Raw genomic sequence first — 21,651 nt, 5'->3', positions numbered from 1 at the left:
GCTCAGGTATGAGAAAATAATGCTTCTGCTAAGAAATACAGGAGCTACCCTTGCCTAGAAACTTCATTTCTACATAGGAAATAATATTTTTTATAATGGACTTGGACAGCTTCAAGATGCCTATACAGTAACTATCTAGTACAAGTGTCAGCATACGTAGGAACCCAAAGCTATGACTTTCCACTAGGTATGTATGATACCTTCCAGTCCACATGCATGGTACTAGAAATCACTTTTTCAATAGGAGGAATGAGGCTCCTCTGAGCTACATGAGACCCTGTCTCAAAAACAGAACAACAACAAAAGAAATGTTGCCTACTAACAAGCTGACATTTAATTGTAAACAAATATTCCTGGTAACAGAAATAGAAAATTAGAAAACAATAATAAAATGGACTAAATGTCACTTTGTTTTTATTAACCACCATGTACTGGTTATTTTAAACAATGTCAGTGGTAAAACAGTCGTCTGGCAGGAGATATATGCTCAACATACATTATACATCTGTAAAAAAAGAAAGTTGAAATAAATTTTAAAATATCTCTGTGCTGGGGTTTACTGCTCCCAGCACCCCTCCACACTTACTATGCTACTGGTGCCAGACAGGGTTCTGATAGGCAAGACAGACAGATCAGCGATAGGCAAGAAGATAAATTCCTGTTTGCACATAGTTGAGATTCTTACTGGGAATTGGTCAATAAGCAAATAGTGATAAGTGGCACAAATATAAACAGAGGGGTAAAATGACAAAAAATAGATAAAAGTAATAATAAAATAGCCATAGAGCCTACTGTCTGTTGAAACTTAACCAAGGCCAGCCCTGTAATACATTCCCATACTAGAATTTAATGTCCCCAGCTCTCTTGCCAGGAGACTTGTATATATACTAGTTGTCTAGATACTAGTTTGGGGCAGAGGAGGTGTAAGTAGAGTCTCACTACATAGTCCTTACTGGCCTCAAATTTATAACCCTCCTGCCACTACTGTCTGAGTGCTAGGATTTCATGCATGTGCCACACAAAGCCTGTGAGGTCTTGCTGTTTTAATGCATTCATATAGCACTAGAAGATAGAAAGAAGGTGAAAGCATTAGCAGAAGTATAAACCCAACTCTTAGTCTCATTACTTTCCAGCAGCCTTTAAGACAATGGCAGCTTTCTGCAGGCACTGGTCTTTAATAACACCATTTTCTTCATTTATACTTCCAAGTTTTGTCACACATTTATAGCCAATGCCTTGTGCTTAAAACTCTTCTCCCACCATCTTTACTTGAAATGCCTAGGTGAGTTTTCTGTTCTTGTCTGGACCTGATGGTAAAGTCTTCTGTTATAGGTGGGGTGACTAGAGCCAATTGCTGGAGTGAAATGTGGCATCCAAAGGACATGCCATGTGATGGAAGTTTATTCTAGACAGGTAAACAACAAATAGTATCTGAGATGAGGTACATATTCATCATATCTGAGGAATAATAAGGTCCATGTGGTAGTAGAAAAAGTAAAAGGTGTATAAAAGATGAGGTTGGAGAGATGATAGACCCTATACCAATTTAATCTCAATGCCCAGCTTGGAAGAGTAAAATAGAAAAATAGCCAGAACCTGGAAACAACCAGATGTCCCTCAACGGAAGAATGGATACAGAAATTGTGGTACATTTACACAATGGAATACTACTAAAATTAAAAGCAAGGAAATCTTGAAATTTGTAGGCAGATGTTGGGATCTGGAAAAGATCATCCTGAGTGAGGTATCCCAGAAGCAAAAAGACATACTGTATATATAAGTGGATACTAGACCTGTAAGATAGGATAAACATACTAAAATCTGTACACCTGACAAAGATAAACAAGAAAGAGGACCTGGGGTAAGATGGTCAATCCTCACTTAGAAAGACAAATGGGATGGACATTGGAAATAGGAGAAAACAAGTAACAGGACAGGAGCCTACCGCAAAGAGCCTCTGAAAGAGTCTACCTAGCAGTGTATCAAAGCAGATGCTGAGACTCATAACCAAACTTTGGGCAGAGTGCAGGGAATCATAGGAAAGAAGGGGGAGTTAGTATGACCTGGAGAGGACAGGAGCTCCACAAGGACCAAATATATCTGGCACAGGGGTCTTTTCTGAGACTGTTTCCCTAATCAAGGACCATGCATGGATATAACCTAGAACCCCTGCTCAGATGTAGCCCATGGGAACTCAGTATCCAGGTGGGTGTCCTAGTAAGGGGAACAGGGACTGTTTCTGACATGGACTCAATGGCTGACTCCCCTCCTCCCCCCGAGGGAGGAGCAGCCTTGCTAGGCCACAGAGGAGGACATTGCAGGCAGCCCTGAAGAGACCTGATAAGATAGGGTCAAATGGAAGGAGAGGAGGACCTCCCCTATCAGTGGACTTAGAGAGGGACAGGGAGGAAATGAGGGAGGGAGGGTGGGATAGGGAAGGAATGAGGGAGGGGGCTATAGCTGGGATACAAAGTAAATTGTAATTAATATAAAAAATGAAAGTTTAATTAAAAAAATAGCATAGAACATAAGTGATCTGAACTTATCAGTCAAGGTATTAACTGTATCACATCTTAAGTGATGTAGCATGTAGGAGGAACAAGGAAAAAAGGTAGTATATGAGATGTACTAATGAGAAAAGTTCACTGAAGTAACTGGAGAGATAGTGAGACATACCAGGCCCACAATATATTTTGAAGATAAAACTGACAGATCTTGCTAAGTAATTAAAAACAGAGTATCAGAAAATGTAGGGAGTTAAGATGAGCACTAAATTTGGTCCTAAGCAAGCCTAAAGACATATATGTTTACCAAACTAAGAAAGGATAGGCACTAGAAATTAGGACTTCTGTTTCAAACCTGTTAAGTTTAAAGTGTCTAATAGAAATCCCACTAGAAAGGTGATATTAGAAAAATATTTGAGACAAAGACATACATTTAAAAGTTACCAGCATAACTATAGTGTTTAAGGTCATAAAATGAGATCGTCACCTAGAAAGAGTCCAGGAGATGAGGTGCCACTTTTACACTGAAGGCAGCTGATCTCCATCCCTTTCCCAGCCTTAATGTTTGCCAGTTTTATTCTCCAATTTGGGCTCTTGATGATACCATCTCTCAATGCATAAATACATTACATTTCCATTTTCAGCTTCCTTATTGCCTCTAATTCACCATCTTTGCCTTCCCACCCAAAAAATACCTCCTCCTACATTGCCTCTTCTTAGAATAGTGTCACTATTCCATGAAACTGCTTTTTATCACTGTCATCAGTGGTGTTTTAACTTTTAAAAAAATTTATTGTAGTTAAACGTTCAAAATACAATTTACTATCTTAACCATTTTAAACAATATTAAATATACTTACATTTTTTCATTTGCTTTTTTGTTGTTTGTTCGGTTCTTTGTTTGGTTTTGGTTTAGATATTTTGGTTTGGGTTTTGTTTTTGAAATCAGGTCTCATTGTGTAACCCTTGATGGCCTGATACTTACTCTATAGACCATGCTGGCCTTAAACTTACAGAGATCTGCCTGCCTCCCAAGTGCTGGAGTTAGATTTATTTTGATATATATCTGTCTGTCAGTCTGTCTGTCTGTTTCTGTGAGTGCTTTTGGAGCCGCACCTGCTACTCACATTCTTATTGCCAAAAGTGTTTTTTTTTTCCTTATACAATATGTTTTGATCATATTCTTTCCCTTCACCCAACTCCCCCCAGGTCCCTCCCTACCTTCCTACCCACCCAACTTATTCTCTCCTTTTCTCTCACTCTCTCTCTCTCCCTCCCTCTCATAAAAGTGTTTTATTCTTGCATAACTAAAACTCTATATCCATATTACAACTCTCCATTCCTCCTCCCAGCAGACCCTAAGAACCTAAGAACCAGCATTCTACCTTCTGTCTCAAGGAATTTGACTCTTCTAAGTACCTCATATAAGTGTAGTCTTGGGGTCTTTTTTTTTTTTTTTTTTTTTTTTGGTTCATTTTACTTAAAATGTTCTACAGGTTTATCCATGCTGCAGTATGGATCAGCATTCTTTTTTACAGTCAGACATTTGAGATGAGTTGCTGATACCTTTTGGCTAATATAAATATTAGAAAGTAAATATAGCTCTTCAAGTACCTGCTTTAATTCTTTTGAGTATATATTGATCTCTTTTTAATTATATAATAGTAACAGTTTTGTTAGAATACTGGAAAAATGTTAGTGTTCATTTATTTAGTACATACTGAGAAGCATTCATTCTACTTACCACTTCAGTTGCTGGGAATACAACAATAAACAGTAAAAACAGTCTTTATCCTCATGAAATTATCCTTATGAAATGTATATTCTAGTATAGAGCAAAAGAAACTTCAACAACCACTAGCATTTTGCTATGTACTCTTTCAGTCTAATTTCTATGCCCATATGTGTCTTTCCCTAGGCCCATATAAATATAAATCTGTATGTAAAACTGACATACTCTAAATGCAATTGTATGTCATAAAATTTTACACCTAAATAGCAAGTCACAAATCTTCTTTATATCTGTAATCCATCTTTGGTGGCTGTATAAAAGTTCTACTATAAATTCTTCATATTTATCATTTTTCTATTAGAAGATATTTAATTTTTATTTTTACTGGTAGTATAGATAATGCTATAATAAACATTCAAATTGATTTGCATGTTCCATTATTCTGTTACATTCATAGCATTGCTAGGTCAATGCTTTATTTAAGATTTTGGATCATATGTTAATTTAATTTCCTCCAGAAACACAATTGATTTTTGCCTTCTCTTAAATATTGAGAAGTTGTTTTTTCTACACTGTTACCAATTCTGAATATCTTTACTGTTTTTTTATCTTTCATGGCCTGATTTGAGTATTTAGGCTCATTCATTAATTTAGTCATTCAACAAATTTCCTGACATTGCTTCACTTCAGGCCATTACCATATATTTCCACATGGGTAATCACACTTGCATACATACATGCATACAAACATATAGAACCTTAATTTTTTTAGATTTATTTTGTTATATATCTGTCTGTCAGTCTGTCTGTTTCTGTGAGTGCTTTTGGAGCCGAGAAGAGGGTGTTGGATTCCCCTGAAGCTGGAGTGATAGGCAGTTTTGAGATGCCTGATGTGGATGCCAGGAACTGACTATGGGTCCTCTAGAAGAACATCAAGTGCTCTTACCTGTTGGGCTTTTCCCTGTTTTGAGGGGAGGTAATTTGTTTGTTTGTTTGTTTGTTTGTTTGTTTTGAGACAGGGTCTTTTACTGAAGATAGAGCTCAACCAACATTGGGATTACAAGCTTTCGCTGAGGAGCTACACTCGCTTTTTGTTTCTTTGTTTGTTTAGCACAGGTGTTAAGGATCCAAACTCAGACCCTTTACCAACTGACTATCTCCCCATGCTCTAAACAAAATTTTTGGAGTCCTTAAATTATTCTTGAAAGTTGTGAATTTTCCTCTTTTTTGTCTTACCTTACCTTATAACCAAGTAGCCAAGGGAGTTAGCCTAACTTTCTGTTTTTCCCAGAGCAATAAGGAAAAGCTATTTGAATAAAAATACATACTATTAGTGTTTATAACCGACGACAGAGAGAGTATATGTGTGTTCTGTTAATCTGGATTATGTGAATATTCTAGGGTGTACATATAATCATCAAGTTAGTTTGAGCAGCTAATAAATATTTTAGAAAATGGGGAAAAAAGAGAAGGTGTATAAAACAGCTGCTGCTTACAAGGGAGATGGAAATAGTTACTTACCACTACAAAAAGTTATAACTTTCACTTTACACAGAAGACTTAGAAGCAAGGCAAAGCCATTTCAATGGATGAGAAAGTACATCTTAGGCACATCATGAAGTCATTAAATCTCTGAAGAACAGAGCATTAAATCTCTGAAGAAAAGAAATAGAGAAAGGTCTCTTATGGGAAACTAAGTGGATTGGTCACTGAGACAAATTAAGACAGATTCTCTTCTTGAGGACTTAACAAAAGAACCTTTGGGCAGAGTGCAGGGAATCTTAGGAAAGAAATGGGAAACAGTAAGATCTGGAGAGGACAGGAGCTCCACAAGGAGAGCAACAGAACCAAAAAATCTGAGCACAGGGATCTTTCCTGAGACTGATACTCCAACCAACGACTATGCATGGAGATAACCTAGGACCCCTGCACAGATGTAGCCCATGGCAGTTCAGTATCCAAGTGGGTTCTATTGCAATAGGAACAGGGACTGTTTCTGACATGAACTCATTGGCCTGCTCTTTAATTACCTCCCTCTGAGAGGGAAGCAGCATTACCAGGCCACAGAAGAAGACACTGCAGCCACTCCTGATGAGACCTAATTGACTAGGATCAGAAGGAAGGAAAAGAAGTCCTCCCCTATCAGTGGACTTGGGGAGAGGCATGCAAGCAGAGGGTGGAGGAAGGGAGGGATGGGACAGGAGGAGGGAGAAAACCACAGGGGGGATACAAAGTGAATAAAGTGTAATTAATAAAGAAAAAAATTAAAAATAAATAAATAAAAGAATGCAAAAAAAAAAAGAGCACTTACCTTTCCTTGCATATTTCCTTCTTGGAGATTTGCATAACAATAAAAATGATAATCACTGAATATCTAAAATTATATTCCTCTTTTGTTCTAAATGTATTTTCATGTGAATATTATAGTCATGTTAAAAGTATGCCAAGTACTGCTCTTCTCCTTGATGAAAGAATGCCTTTTAGAAAGTTAAGTACAAAAGAGGCTGAAGAGATGGCTCAGAGGTTAAGAAAGTTAAGTACAAGCTAGAGTTACATCAACAGGTAGTTCATTATTTGATAAATGTATGAATTCATTAGCTAAACATAAAAATTGAACTCTCAACATTAAACCCTAAAAATTAACAGTCTCAAATGGGTAAAGAAGAAATCTCCCTCCAGTCCAGTTTCTCAAATATAATAAATGGTTTATAAACCAATAAAAAAAATCTTAGAGACAGACATAAATGTAGTCAATTGGTAGATAAGATGCTTATTAGTATCAAATGAATACTCTTACCAAGGGGGAAAAATAGCCTATATCTGATCAAATAAACAAATGCCCTAAGAACTTTATTTTATGACATACAAAATAACTATAACTTTGGGAGCTCAACCAAAAATATCATAACTCAAAATAAGTTAATTTATCTTAGAAAAATCTGTATTAGTTACTTTTCTGTTGCTGTGATAAAATACCATGACCAAAGGCAATTTGAAGAAGAAATTGAGGGTTTATTTTAGTGTACAGTTCTAGAGAGCTAGAATCCATAATTACAGGAAAAGCTTGCCAACAATCCCTAGGAACAAGAAGCTAGCTCATCACATATTCATCCACACACAGGAAACAAAAAAAGAAAATAGAAAGTGAGGTTTGGGTATAAAACCTCAAAGCTGGCCCCCAAGGGTTTACTTCCTCTAACAAGGCTGTGTTGCTTTCTCTGTTTTATGTGGGTTATTTAAGCCTCTACCTCCCTTCCACCAACTTTTTAACCTTAGGTGAGAGAGAGAAGGTTAGTGGAAAAGTAGATGCAGACCCCTTTTCTTCTCCCGGCTATTTAGGGTCAGTGGGTTCATTTGGGGCTATACCAATCTCCATCAACAGCAAATGCAGCAAGCAGTCTCCTCCAAGCTGCTGCGCTGAAACATTCTCTCTTTCTGGCTCCTCCAAGTCATTACACTGTCCATCTCTGGTTTCTCCAACTGGGCTCTCGTATTTATATCCCTCAAAGTACTAAACCATGCCCCTCTCCATGCTGCACAGAGGCAGGCCATTACTAGCTGGCAAAGACCAGGCCCTGCAGAAGGCAGTTATCAGCTGTGGACAAACTAAAGCCCAAACTAAAATCACACACTTGGGATTAAAACAAAAACATATTTGCATAACAAAACTGAGTTTTTACAGAAACTAAAACTCCCATTATAAGGCTGACCATCCATAAAGGTTCCCTAATGCCCCAAACAACACTTAACAACCGTAGTCCAAATGTCTGTGAGGCTGTGAGGGAACATTTAGCATTGAAACCACTATATCCCCTGAGCAAAGAAGCTAAGAGAATTCAGGGAAGTACAGCTTAACCCAAAAGAGAAGCTCAGTGACAAGACTTCTTGTCTGCATCCTTTCTTTTAACTTACTGCATTTATTGATCTATGTGTGTTTGGAGGAGGGAGCTGAGACAAGGTCTCATGTAGCTAACCTCGATGTGGCCGATGGCCACTGTGAATTCCTCCAGCTCCCAAGCACTGGAATACAGGCATGTACAATCAAAGAGGTCTTGTCCTTGATGCTTCTCATTTGCCATCAGATTAAAAAATAAATCTCCTTTATAACAAAGTGACATATTTTGAGATGACATATTTTTCTACCATACTACGGTCTCAGTAGTATCTCAGTATCTCAAAAGAAAGGAGCTACAATAGTGTACATAGCTGATTCTTAGGACTGGAGTTGTTATGGGGTAGTTCTCAAGGAGATTTAGTGACTAGTTCAAGAGGAGACGGTAAGAATTTGTAAAGCAGGTGGCTTGCTGGGACAATCTTTCTCACCTTTGTAGCCCACTTGGAGCTACAATTAAGTAAATGTCATGTCTATGTCAGAATACAGAGACCTAAATAAGTTTGTAATAAAATAATATCACTTTTGATACTTTGAGTTACATGATTGGTTTGGTACAGTTTAACTATTAAACCGGCAATAGTACAGTATTGCAAGTTCATGTTTCTGCTTCATTCTGCAGTGGGGAAGACTTTACAAAACTCAAAAATAATATATGGAATGCCTAGAGCTGGGGACTTAAGCTATTGCTATGGAGATATTGGTAATGAGACAGAATGAAAATGAGGAGATAAAGTAGAATGGAGCCAGGAATGGTGACATACAACTTTAATCCCAGCACTTGAGAAGCAGAGGGGTCTCTGTACCTTGAGAGCAGCCTGGTCCACATAGGGAGTTCTCAGCTGGGAGTTCACAGTGAGACGCTGTCTCAAAGGAGAAGGAAAGGAGGAAGGGAAGGAAGGAAGGAAGGAAGGAAGGACAAAAGAAAGAAAGAAAAAGAAAAAAAGAGAAAGGGTTTAAATCATTGAGGTCTTCGGGAAGAGAGTAGACTCCAAAGGGAAAAATAAATATCCAAAAGTTGAGTATTGAAAAGTTAAAAAGCTAGTAGAATCATTGACAATACCAAAAACAAAAAATTGGAAATTAAATTGTAGATAGAAAAGCAACAAGCTTTGGAAATGGTGAGACATATTTTTGTTTTACTTTATACTTTTCGCATTTTTTATAATTTATTTATAATGAGTTTTAAGCACCATTCCTGCATAGCTAGAAATATAACATAAAATGGGATTAAGTTGTAAAGAGGAAATTTGTGGGTTTTATATTTAGCCTTCCATTTAATTCGGTATGCTTCTTTGAAAATACTTTAAACGAACTGTAAATCCAATCCCTTGTTTAACCAGCTGTTATTTCATTATGTCAGTCTTGCAAAGTACTGGTTCTCCAATTTTAGCTAACTATTCTATTCTTTCTGGAACTGTTTGCAAAAACTGGACAGAGAAGCAAAGAAAATACTGTACTAGTAGTAAACACAGTTTTCTTGCCTTAACTTGTCCAACCAACACAGTTAAAGAGCTGCAGGTCGTGGCCTTGATAGAATTATGACTCCAATACTTTTGTTAGTTGAGATCAGAAAATTCATCTATATTAGCACCACAGTAGCAGTTTTCAAATCACTGCCAGTGTCTAAATATATAATATAAATATAAGTGGGTTATATTTATAATATAAATATAATATAAATAAATATAAATATAAGTGGGTTACAGTGTACAGTAGCATATAATAAAGTTAATAGTGCAATGTTTAAGGGAAGACTTCCAGGTGACATGGAGGGGCAAAGAGTTTTTTCAGTCTCTTTGTAAGAAGATAGTTTGAAAGCCACTACTTCTTAACATAAAGCCAAAACTCTGGCTATATAAGAACACTAATGAATCAGAAAAAATATTAAGGGCAGACTGTGGTTATTGCCCTGGGTACTCTCCGTATTAACAAAGTATCTCAGATGATAGGCTTGCCATCTCCCCCTTCTGTGTCTACTTCCAAGTTGTACTTGGCATCTGAGGTTTCAGCTCAGTACTGCAGCACATGGGGCTCCAAGTTTGATCCTTGGCACCTTAAAAATAAAACACTTATTTTAACTTTATACTATTTATGAAACTGAAATGTATCTCCTTTGTTTTACTTTCTACTTTACTTTGTTTTTGGTGTATTTGTGAAGGTAAAAGTACAACTTTGTATAGTCATTTCTCTCCTCTGCCTGTACATGAGTTCCAAGGAATAAACTCAGGCTATCAGACTTTGGGCAAGTACCTTTACCTGCTGAGAGCCATCTTGCTGACACTGAAAATATAACTTACACTCAATCTTCAGTGTAACCACTACACAATGGGTTAAGGGGCCCTTTTTTAAGTATTTTGCAGTCAAAACAGTCTAGGTTCACACTGTCAGCAGTATGGTGTGAACTAGCACCTACAAGTGACGATATGAAACCAAGGGGAAAGTAGATGCTCTTATTATAAAAAAAGATAATCACATTTATTGGTAATATAACATTAATAATACTATATAGTAACAGTATAATATAGTGATACTAATGATATATAATCAATAATATAATAAATCACATCTGCATAAACTGTTACTTCAGTTCTGACAAGTACTTTATAGGGTAACTTGTAAAGTACTTCATTATAAAATGAAGTCATTTTATTAATGAGAAAATCAAGGCCAAGAGTTTGAGTAATTTGCATTTAGTCTGAATCAAAAGGTATTCCTACTGCTATACTAAGCTGACGGCTTATTGAAACATCCAAATATCTAAAGTAAGTTTTCTGTTTTTTTATAAACACAACTGATAGATATTAACTCAGATAGAATTGTGTATGTATGTAGTTAAGTATTCTTTGTTTATGCCTCAGACACAAAATACCTATTTCTTTCAGAGTTTTTTCTTGAATACTGTTGATTCCACTTCAGAAAAAAAAGAAAGAAAGAAAACAGCAAGTGGTTTTTCCTTTCAGACTTGAGAATATTCTCATTGTCAGATAAATTGGAGAGGGCTTGAGAGATGGCTCAGTAATTAAGAACACTGGCTGCTCTTCTTTAGGACCAAGGTTTGACTCCCACCACCCACACAGCAGTTCACACACCCATTAAGTACAGTTACCTTTTGGCCTCAGTGGACCATGATCACAAGTGTTGCTCAGACTCTCATGCAGCCAAACAACCATACACATAAAAAATATTTTAAGATGAATTGGAAGATAGTATTGCCAGACCAAATACAGTTTTATAATAATCAGTTTCTAGGAAAGCCTAGTTTCTCCTTGACATTATTGCCAAATTATAGCCAAAACTAGTGTGAAATTTGACCCACTGTTCAGTTACCAGTCTCCTTTACTTACAATATTTATTAAAAGATCCTTTTTCATACCAGATACTGTCACAGATGCTCAGATGCTAAATGTATTCACATCTAATTTCTTCCATTATAATAGGCAACATCACCTAAAAAAATAGTGATGGTTCTTTTTGGCTTTGTAGCTGCTAAATCCTGAAGATGACCTCTTACCAGGAAAGATTCGAGACAGCAATCGGTCAACACTTCTAGCAACAATTCAGGAACATGGTTACCCTACAATCAACCTGGGTATTGTGGGAGACAAGTAAGTATAGTGTTTTGTTTTGAAAAACAGTTATTCTGAAATATGAATGTTTAGATTACTGGGGTAGGTTGGAGTTGGTGCTAAAGAGACAGATTGAACAACAAAATTCTCGTTGATCACATTCTTCAGAAGCCTGAAGATTTTAGAGGTACATATGAACTTTAGGAATAAATAGTTTCTTAGAATGAGCATAACAAAAGGAGAAATATTTTACTTTGCTATGGTGTGTTAAATCGAGATATCTTTTTTTTTCATGTAATTGGCTTTATTCTGGTAGAAATGACGGCAGTGTTGTCATTGCTGCTCAGACTTTCATTTCAAGAAAGACATTGGAAACACAGATGAGAAGCCTAAAGGAGAGACTGTAAAACTAGTATTACCTGATTTTTTTGACATTTAAGCACAGTTATTTTCCATGGGCTTGTATATTAATTTTGTATCCTTTTATAACCCAAATTTCTTGCAGCTTCCCTATTTAAGTGCAAAGGAGGTCCATTAACTATACCTGCCCATATTGAAGAGCACATTGCTCCTACCTACCTATTGAAGTACTTTTTAAAAACTCTTTGATATACATTTCTTATATCTCTTTCTCCCTACTCCACCCCAATCCCTTTCAACATCTCAACACCAGGTAGGAGAGAGAAAGGGTTAGTGGGAGATGGAGCACAGTTCTCTTAGCTGCTTCCTGCTGGTTAGGGTCATTGGGTTCCTTGGAGCCAGTCCAAGCCTCATTTCAGGAGATCTCCAACTTCTTGTCTCACTGTATCAACAGCAACCAGAAGCCACAGGGGGGAAACAGCAGCAGCCTTGTTCTTTCTCGCAGCTCCCCAACACTTTCTAGGTTCTGGTATTTATTCTGTCTTAGAATCCTCAGAATTAAACTATCTGCAGCTGGCAAAGACCTCCTCTCAGAGCCCACACAAGTCAAATAGTTTGCTGCTGTGGACCACACCTGGGATTAAAACATTAACATGTTTATATCCACAACACCTACCAAATCAATTCAGATATTCAGTAAATTCCCCAAATGTTCCTGTGAATTTCCAGTGATGCATTTTCATCATTAAAATAAAATAAAAACAGTCTGTTTTCTGACCATCCAACTGCAAAGTAACACTGCTACTTAGCCCTTTTCACAAGGCACAAATTCCTGTTCTCTACACAAATTCCTGTGTCACTGCTTATAGTAATAATTGCATATCAACCTGGTAAAACTAACACTGGATCCACTGTCTCCCTTATCACTACCTTGTCACTGAAGAAGGTCATTATGCATTGATCCTTTCTTTAAGTTGAGTGCTTTTGAAAAGGCTCTGCCCTCATTTCACAAAGTATGTTCTAGTAGGTATGCCAACAATGCATCCTAAATGGGAAGTGGGCACAGTCTAAATCTTGAACATTGGCTTCATATAAGGAACTTTTATAGTTCTTTTTTGAGGTTGTTTGATATGCTTTTAAGCTTCATTTTTTTTTTTTTAAATCCTTACTGTTTGTGGTTCACCTGGCTGTTTAAAGAAGTCCATAGCTGATGGCCAATATGCAAGTCACCTAATATCAGAGACCCACCAGCTAGAAAGGGAGTAGGAAGAGCTTCACAGCAGGGAAAAGACACCTCATTCTTTTAATTTGGGCCTAAGCAGTAATCTGCCCTTTAATATAAATTTCATCTAAAACCAATATTGACATAAATATAACTTTAAAGAACACAGGAAAAAACTTCTAAGAAGAGATGGGATGGATTTAAGAGTTTTAAAAGCACAGAGATAATGTGAGCAGGCCTAAAACTCCAAGAAACAAGCTCAGCAGATTCAGTCTTAGTTCCCACTAAACACTGGTACGGCCCTGCCTTCAAGTGCATTAATGAACTATTTAAGACATGTAAAGGTAAAAGGAGCTTTTTAATTATTATTATTATACATCTTACCCCTAAATTGCACTGTTCTGACCTGTAATTCTACCCATTCTCAGGTGTAATTTTTCACTTTCTATATTGATTTGGTTTCATATTTTTTGTGGGGTTGTATGTGTGTACATGTGTGTATGTTATGTAGCACAGGCAGACTTGAAATTCTCAAGTGTCTGGGCCACAGTAGCCAGCTTTGGTTTGGTCTTGTTGTTGTTGTTGTTGTTGTTTGGTTGGTTGGTTGGTCTTTCTGCTTTTTGTTTTTGGTGTGTTTTTTGTTTTGGTTTGGTTGTCTTCTTCTCCTCCTCCTCCTCCTCCTCGTTTTTAGGTACTTGATGTACTATATTACTGACATTATCTTATTATAAAAGACAAAACACCTTTAAAAGGTTCTTATGTTGGTGTACTAATAGATATATTGTAGAAAGGGAATGAATTGTCCTTTGTTAAGAGTTACAGGCTCATGGCTGATGAGATCCTGAAGTGGGAGACCAGTTAGGAGAGATAGCATCAAGGCCATAAACAGGCAGCCATGAGAGGGCCCTCAAGGGACACAGATCTTTCATTCCTGCAGATTGCAAAAAACAAAGGGAATTTTCAGGGTGGGAGGATAAAGTTCCATATCATGGTAACCTAGCCTATGTGCCAGAAGTCACAAGGCATTGAAAGTAAAGTTATAATTCAAGGTTGTTTCCAGCTGAGAGAAGGAAGACTACAAGAACACAGAATGCTTTATCAACTCTGCCCAGAGAGAGCTGACGGGTAGAGGAGACTGAGATGGGTGGGGGATGACAGCTAGAACGTCTATGATCTAACACTGATGTTTAATTGTGTAAAGTCCTTCATAATTTGTAATAGACATTTTCTGATGTTGTTGTAATGTGGATTTTAATTTAATCTCAAAGCATACTGTGAAAACAGCATAGAGAACAACAAACTATAAAACCAGTATAGGTGAAGAGACAGGTGCCACTTTCTAGTGTATGTCCTTTTATTTGGTAGCAGTACCTTATTTGAAACTGAGAACAGGGCTGTTGTTTAAGGGAGTGTTGCTAATATAGACTTTTTCAGTCTTAGAGTGCTGTGTTAAAGAAGCCCAGAATAAATGGTTTAGAACTCAGAGGTGGATTGTGGGAGGAAAGAATTTACTGCTATTCTAATGGAAATCTGCACTGGGAATTTAGCAAAGGAAACAAGGTACATCACTGTACAGCTATTGATATTCTGTGTAGGTTGCCTCTGCATTCTTTTTTGCTATGTATTCCCTTTTCTAATGAAAGCAAATATTGTTATACAGAAGCCTTTGTGTAAAGCTCAGCAAGGGAACAAGTAATCATGGGAGGAACCCTGGGTGAGAAACAGCTCAGGAATGTTTTCAAGCACAGAACCATGCTCAGCTAAGCCAGATAAGGGTAGAAACTACTCCTTTTATTCTTGTCATCTAAAAAGGCTTGAGTGTGGTTTTTAGGTTCTGTATGATTTATACTTTGCAGCTCTTGTTCTTGCCATTTACCATGATTTTTTTTCAATCGATATAAACTATAGAAGAGTCAGTTGTTGTAACTGTTTAAATTGAATTGAGCTGATGTTTACCGTTTGTTTCTGGATGGGTGTTTTGCCTGCATGTATGTCTGCACAGCATGTGTACCTAGCACTGTGGAGGCCAAAAGGGACATCATATACTTTATGACTGGAGTTACAGGCAGTGGTGAGCTGCCCTGAGGGTATTAGGAGCTAAACCTGGACCCTTTGGAAAAGCAGCCAAAGTTCTTAACTGTGAAGCCATTTCTGCAGCCTATAAAGTTTCCTTTTGTCTTATGTACCTTTTGTTTTTGTTTTTTATAAAACATGGTGAGTTAATAATTCAGTGAGAATTATAAGAGGAAGACTGCAAATATCTGAAAGTTAACTGTATTTGTAAGTGTTCACTTGGAACTAGTAAGTCTACATTAAACTATATTCCCTATATTTTTCTTACACTGAATGGAACACAGTATCGTATTGGAGTTTCTAGGGGTGTTTTGTTTTGTTTTGTTTTATTTTTCTTAAAAAACTCTAATTTTGAAACTCAGAGATGTTAAGGAATTTATCTAACATTATAAAGCTAGTTAGTGCAGAGGCAGAAATGGAGTCTAAATTTCTTGAGGTTAATAATGCACAACTCTTTGCCATGATTTCAAAGACATAATAAAAATGTCAGAAGAGCTGTAGCAATTCTAAGCTTAGGTAGTCAGAACAAGTTTCATAAAGTATGAGACTCTTAAGGATTAATGGGATCTTGTTAAGAAGAGATGATGTGTTAATCCAAAAGGAAACATAAAATTTGCAATTATAGGCCAGACTAATTATAAAAAAAAGGTTGGGATAGAAAGAATACACATAAATTTGGCAGATGTCTGAGATTACATTTTAAAAGGATTTTCACTAAAGGTAGAATTGTCCAAATTAGTTGAATTTGAAACTTTTTTTAAATGCAGAAGTAATATAGTAAGTCGTTATTTTAGAAAAATAATTTGACTGCAGTTTATCAGATGGGCTAATGACCAAGAGAGACTGGAAGTAAGAATGATACAGCTTACTCATTGTTTAGTCAGTCATCAGGAAACATTCACTGTATATGATGTTAGCTACCTGGTCTTAATGAAAACCTTGCTTATGAATCAGCTGGAGTGGGCTAAGACAACCTTTCTAGCTGTATAAACTAAGGACATGACTGCCCCAAGGTAGGTGAAAGATTTTATTACAGATATGAGAGAGAGCATAGCCAGGGGCATCCAGAAGAGTGCAGAGCAAGGAGAGAAGGTAGCAGACTAAATGTGACCAGCAGACCAGTCTTGGCCATGGGGGTTGGCAGTGGCAAGAGAGGAAGAGAAAGAAACAACTAAGACAGAAGGGCAAGAGAGAGGACTAAGAGAGGAAGACAAAAGAGAGGAGAGAGAGCATAACTGAAATATTAGTTAGAAGAATGAGAACCTGGGGTGGGGCTACTGAGCTAGAGAAGTCTAGCATAGAGGAGGAGGTGAGAAGAGCTAGCTACTTGTGATACACTGAGGGAACTTGGCCAGTACCGCAGATAGCCTTTGTCCCTCCTGACAGTGAGAAGAAAGTAGCCCCTTTGGTAGAGGAAAATGAGCACCAGAATTTGGGGGAGTGGAGTTTCATTTGGATCTAACACTAACAAATTTACAGTTGACCCCAAGCTGCTGGTCCATGGGTCACAGAAAGTAGCAACAATGTAGTAAATTTAGTGCATGCACTGTGAGTTATAAGTAAATTGCTATTGAGGATACAAAGTGTTATAGCCTAAAAATAATACTTCCAAATGTCCCAGCTGTTAAGCTCAGATTTCAAAAATAACAATTAAAAAAAAGAAATTGGGAGAAATAGTAAAGGCTGTTTCATAGCACTGAATTGTGCCAGTGTTACTAGTGTTGATTCATCTTCATTGGGGCAACACTTCATTGAAATAGTATGTTTAGCTGGGTGGTGGTGATGCAGGCCTTTAATCCAGCACTTGGGAGGCAGAGGGAGTGGGATCTCTTGAGTTTGAAGCCAGCCTTGTTTATAGAGCAAGGTCCAGGACAGCCAGGGCTACATAGACAAACCATGTGTGTGTGGGGGGGGGGGGGGGGGAACCACAGCTGTTAGGTCTCTCTATTACAGTTTATGTGCCAACATTTTCCCCATCTTACCCTCCCTTTGTAATTTATGCTTTCTTGGCTTTTGAAGCTCTTCTTCTTATGTTCACTAATACAAGGTTTCCTGTGGCTCTCCCTTGGCTTTCTGTCCTGATTCGTAACATCATTGGCTCCTGAATCCTATCTTCCCTTCCGGAGTATAAAACAGGTTAAGCTTAGAAATGTCCTAGTTTTCTCTTTTTCCCATGGCTAGTTCAGTAACCAATCAGCCTGTTTGTCCTACTAGCATGAGTTACTGAGTACTGAGTGTCATCCATGCCAGGTAATACAAAGTTGTAGCCAACACTTAGTTAAAATATTGGTCAACCCCCCTAAACCAGAGGGAGGAGCAGCCTTACCAGGCCACAGAGGAGGACATTGTAGCCAGTTCTGGAGAGACTTGATAAGCTAGGATCAGATGGAAAGGGAGAAGATGAGGGAGGGAAGGTGGGATTGGGAAGGAATGTGGGAGGGGCTACAGCTGGGATAAAAAGTAAATAAACTGTAATTAATACAAAAAAATAATAAAAATGTAACTAAAAAAATTGGTCACTTGGGCATATGTGAGCTTCAACTTTTGTATTTTCTTCCCAGTTTCCTCATAAAATTACCATCATGTATAGCCTAAACATAGTAGGTAAAGAATTTGTTATATTGTCAGTGTGTGTACTTCCCCAACAAATAATAGTAAGCTTCTTCAATATTAGGACAATGTGTTGGTACACTATATCCACAGCAATTGGTAAGGGCACGTCTTGTGGATTGGACAGTCTAGCCATCTTTTCTTGTACTGTTTTTACTTTTCATGTAACCTAGAAACTTCCATATATAACTATTTAGAACAGTTTTACAAAGTATCTTCAAATTTGGGAAGCTGCTCTCTGGGGCCTAAATAGACAATCTTTACATTTATCTCTTAAATATAACAAGCAGTAAACATGACTCAAATTCACAGATTCTCCTCCAAAAAAAATTTTTTTAAATAAAGTTCAGAGCTGGACAATTGGCTCAGTGGTTAAGAGTCCTTGTTATTCTTGTACAGGGTCTGAGTTTGGTTGCTAACACCCACATGGAGGCTTAAGGCAGTCTATAAACCCAATGCTAGGGAATCCAAAGCTCTCTCCTGACATTCTCACACACCAGGTATGCACATAGCACATATACATGCATCCAGGCGAAACACTCATACACATAAAATAAAATCACTTTTAACTGAAAAAAATAAAGAATTATTTGGCTTCATTTTATTCCTAAAACGGATTGTAATACTGTTTGTACCTCAGATTAAGACACAGCTCAGTAACACAGCTTCCCAAGTACTGACTTGGCCCTTGTAGCATTTCAAGACTTAAATTTTAAGTAAAAATGTTCCCCTTCTGGGGAATAAATAAATAAAAAATAAATAAATAAATAAATAAATAAATAAATAAATAAATAAATAAATAAATAAATAGATAGATAAATAAATAAAAGGCTTCATAGAAGCCTGCCCCACTCAAATCCTGTTGGGCTACTTGGCTCTGTCTTAGACTGGTGTTTGGATTTCAGCCTTCCAGCTGCCAATTTGTAAAGCTCCCTATTCACATTAAAGCACGAAGTGGAAGATTAACAAGTACTGAGATAGCAAATTGGGTTCTTATAAAACTGGCACATTTCACAGAAATTATCAAGATAGACTTAATAGTACAGTGATTACTTGGGCAAAGCCCAGTGCCTTACAGCTTCCAATTTGTGAACCAAACACATCTAACTTCTTACTGCTTCCCTAATGGTCTTAAAGTGGGACTTTTCTAATCAACAAGAGAGTTTAGATTTCGGTTTAATTGGTTCTTCTTTATAAACTGCCTACTTCTTATGAAATGAACTCTTTGGCTAGAGAGATGGCTCAGAGGTTAAGATCACTGGTTTCTCTTCCAGAGGTCCTAAGTTCAATTCCCAGCAACCACATGGTGGCTCACAACCATCTATAATGAGATCTGGTTCCTTCTTCTTGCCTGCAGGCAGAACACTACTGTATTCATAATAAATAAGTAAATCTTAAAAAAAAATGAACTCTTCTCTGCTCAAAGTACAGTTTTAAATTTTGAATCAACAGATTGTTCTATCATTTATTGGAGATTTTTCTTTTTTATTTCTCTTCATTAACAAAGAATTCTTCATACTTTAATGAACATGCATTTAATTAAAAGACAGTCTTCTCATTCCTAATGGAAGACTTCTTTATTGTCTATGACAGTTGCCTTTCTGAATCCTTTACTCTTCTTGCAGTTGTCATTTCAAGGAGTTCTGCACCTGTAGAAATTGTCTGCCTGTATCAAGTGAGGACCTGACCCTCCAATGTATGGTTGATGGAAAGGTTTTTGTTGTAGATATGAGGGAGAGAACAACCAGGGGGATCTAGAAGGATCCAGATCAGGAAGAGAAAGTAGACAACAGTAGATAGGATCAGACCATGAAAGGAGAAGGGAATGGAGAGAAGGACCAAAAGAGGAAGACACATGGCTGAAGACACAAGATCAAAGAGCACATGGCTGAAATGACAAGGTTATGTGGGCAGGAGAAGCTGGAGGAAGGGAAGCTAATGAGCTGGGAAAGTTTAGGGTAGGGGGCAGGGTGAGAATTGCCAGGGTGCCAGCATGGACTCTGTAACAGGTATTCGAGAAACTGTGAGAGCCTGGAGGCCAAAGGTGTGCTTTGGTATGCTAATGGCCACCACAGTTAGCTATTTCTCCTGTTTCTTTTGGACCTGACACTAACCTAACCTCACAAACTTTTCTAATGATCCTCAACCCAGTTCTGATTATTATGTCTCCCTCACATATTTCTTTTTTATTTTTCATTTTAATCATTTTTTAATTCAATCAATAAAGTATCACTACTTTATTTCATTAGTTTTCTTAATTTTTTGACAGGCTCTTACTATGTACCTGTGGCTGGGGTGGATTTTGCTATGTAGACTAGGCTAGACTCAAACTCACTATCTCCAAAGTGTTGAGATCAAAGGTGTGTGCCTCCACACCTGGTATTTTCTTAATTTTTTAAAATGTCATCCTCACTAGCTTGTTAACTTCAAAGCTGGGCCTTTTTCTTTTCTCTTTCTAACTCCACAGTGCCAAAATACCTAGTGGAACTGAAGTCAGGGGAAATAGCATAGCACATGTGTTATGTTGTATATGAACTAATGCCCAGAAAAATGCTTATCATTATGCTTGCTCTTTAAAGAAATTAGTAAATACCCCAAGCTGCTTTTGTTGTTTGGGTATTTATTAATTGCATTTATTCTTTAATCCTCAAGACCTGAAACTTCCCACTATCTTCCATCTTCATTCATTTTAAAATGATACAATTTGCTATTGATGTAAGAAAAAAACAAATTAGCAGGTATCGTTCATCTATTTCATATTAAATATTTTAAAATAATATTAATTTGCTTCCTGAGCACTTTGAAGTTTGAGAGGGGAGATTGCGATTTTAATTACAACATTCATCTGTTGCTTTTCCTCCCTCAAAACCCTCCCATCTACCTCCTCTTTGCTCTCCTACAAATTCATGACTGTTTTTCATTAGCTATTGCTAAATACAGCTCACTTGTGCTATGTTTTGGGGGCTAACTGCTTGGCACTGGAAAACTAATTGGTGCACTCTTTTCTAGAAAAAGGCACCTCTCCCACTGACAGCTTTTTTTCAGTTGCCTACAGCTTCCTTGTGTGGGGTTGAGTCTGTGTGAACTTTTCCCCATTCACTTTGGCATGTTCCTTCATGTCATCTTTGTTCATCTCACATTTGGGCAGTCATGTTGGTGAGACTTGATGGGTGTAGCTTATGCTATTACTAGGAGATACAATCTCACAGCAAAATTCCTGATGTTCTGGCTCTTACAGTGTTATTTTTAAAACAGTTAAATCCCAGTTGTTTGATTTTACCAATGAAGACTCAGGACCCAGATGATGGGGTGAAAACCTATTAGCTCAGAGAGGCAGAGAAAGCACCCAGTTGATCTTTCTATTTAGCTCACATCCCAGAAGGAAAAAGCCAAAAAGACCTTTCTTCTCCTCTTTGCTGTCTAAAATACGCTTCTCTCAATGTTTCTTTTTTTTTTTTTTTTTTCTATTTAATCCCTGCCAGCTGGTTGCTTGCTCAGCCTCTTGACCTAGGGTTGACTTTATTTAGTTCTTGGATTAAAGGTGTGTGGGAGGGCTGAGCCACACCACAAGTGCTTGTTTACAGTAAACAGAAAGCTCTGGGATCTGAGGTGAGCCATACCACAATTAAAAACAGGTTTCTATAGTTCATAGTTCATACAGTCTTTCTGCCCCCTCTTCCACAAAGCTC

General features: G+C 37.4%; 1 protein-coding gene across 9 annotated transcripts in view; it reads left to right on the top strand.

Moving 5' to 3' along the window:
- Gphn (gephyrin) overlaps window positions 1-21,651 on the top strand; it is a 437,068-nt gene that overhangs the window by 376,868 nt on the left and 38,549 nt on the right. For all 9 annotated transcript variants that reach the window (XM_055595378.1, XM_055595377.1, XM_055595376.1 and 6 more), the window contains one exon: window positions 11,615-11,736. In XM_055595378.1, the coding sequence (XP_055451353.1) occupies window positions 11,615-11,736 (122 nt within the window). The remainder of the gene's footprint in view (window positions 1-11,614; window positions 11,737-21,651) is intronic.

Source organism: Psammomys obesus, unplaced genomic scaffold, assembly GCF_907164565.1.
Source record: "Psammomys obesus unplaced genomic scaffold, mPsaObe1.curated_primary_1811, whole genome shotgun sequence".
NCBI lineage: Eukaryota > Metazoa > Chordata > Mammalia > Rodentia > Muridae > Psammomys > Psammomys obesus.
Note: the sequence above shows the minus strand (reverse complement) of the source record. Positions and strands in the feature narration are given on the sequence as shown.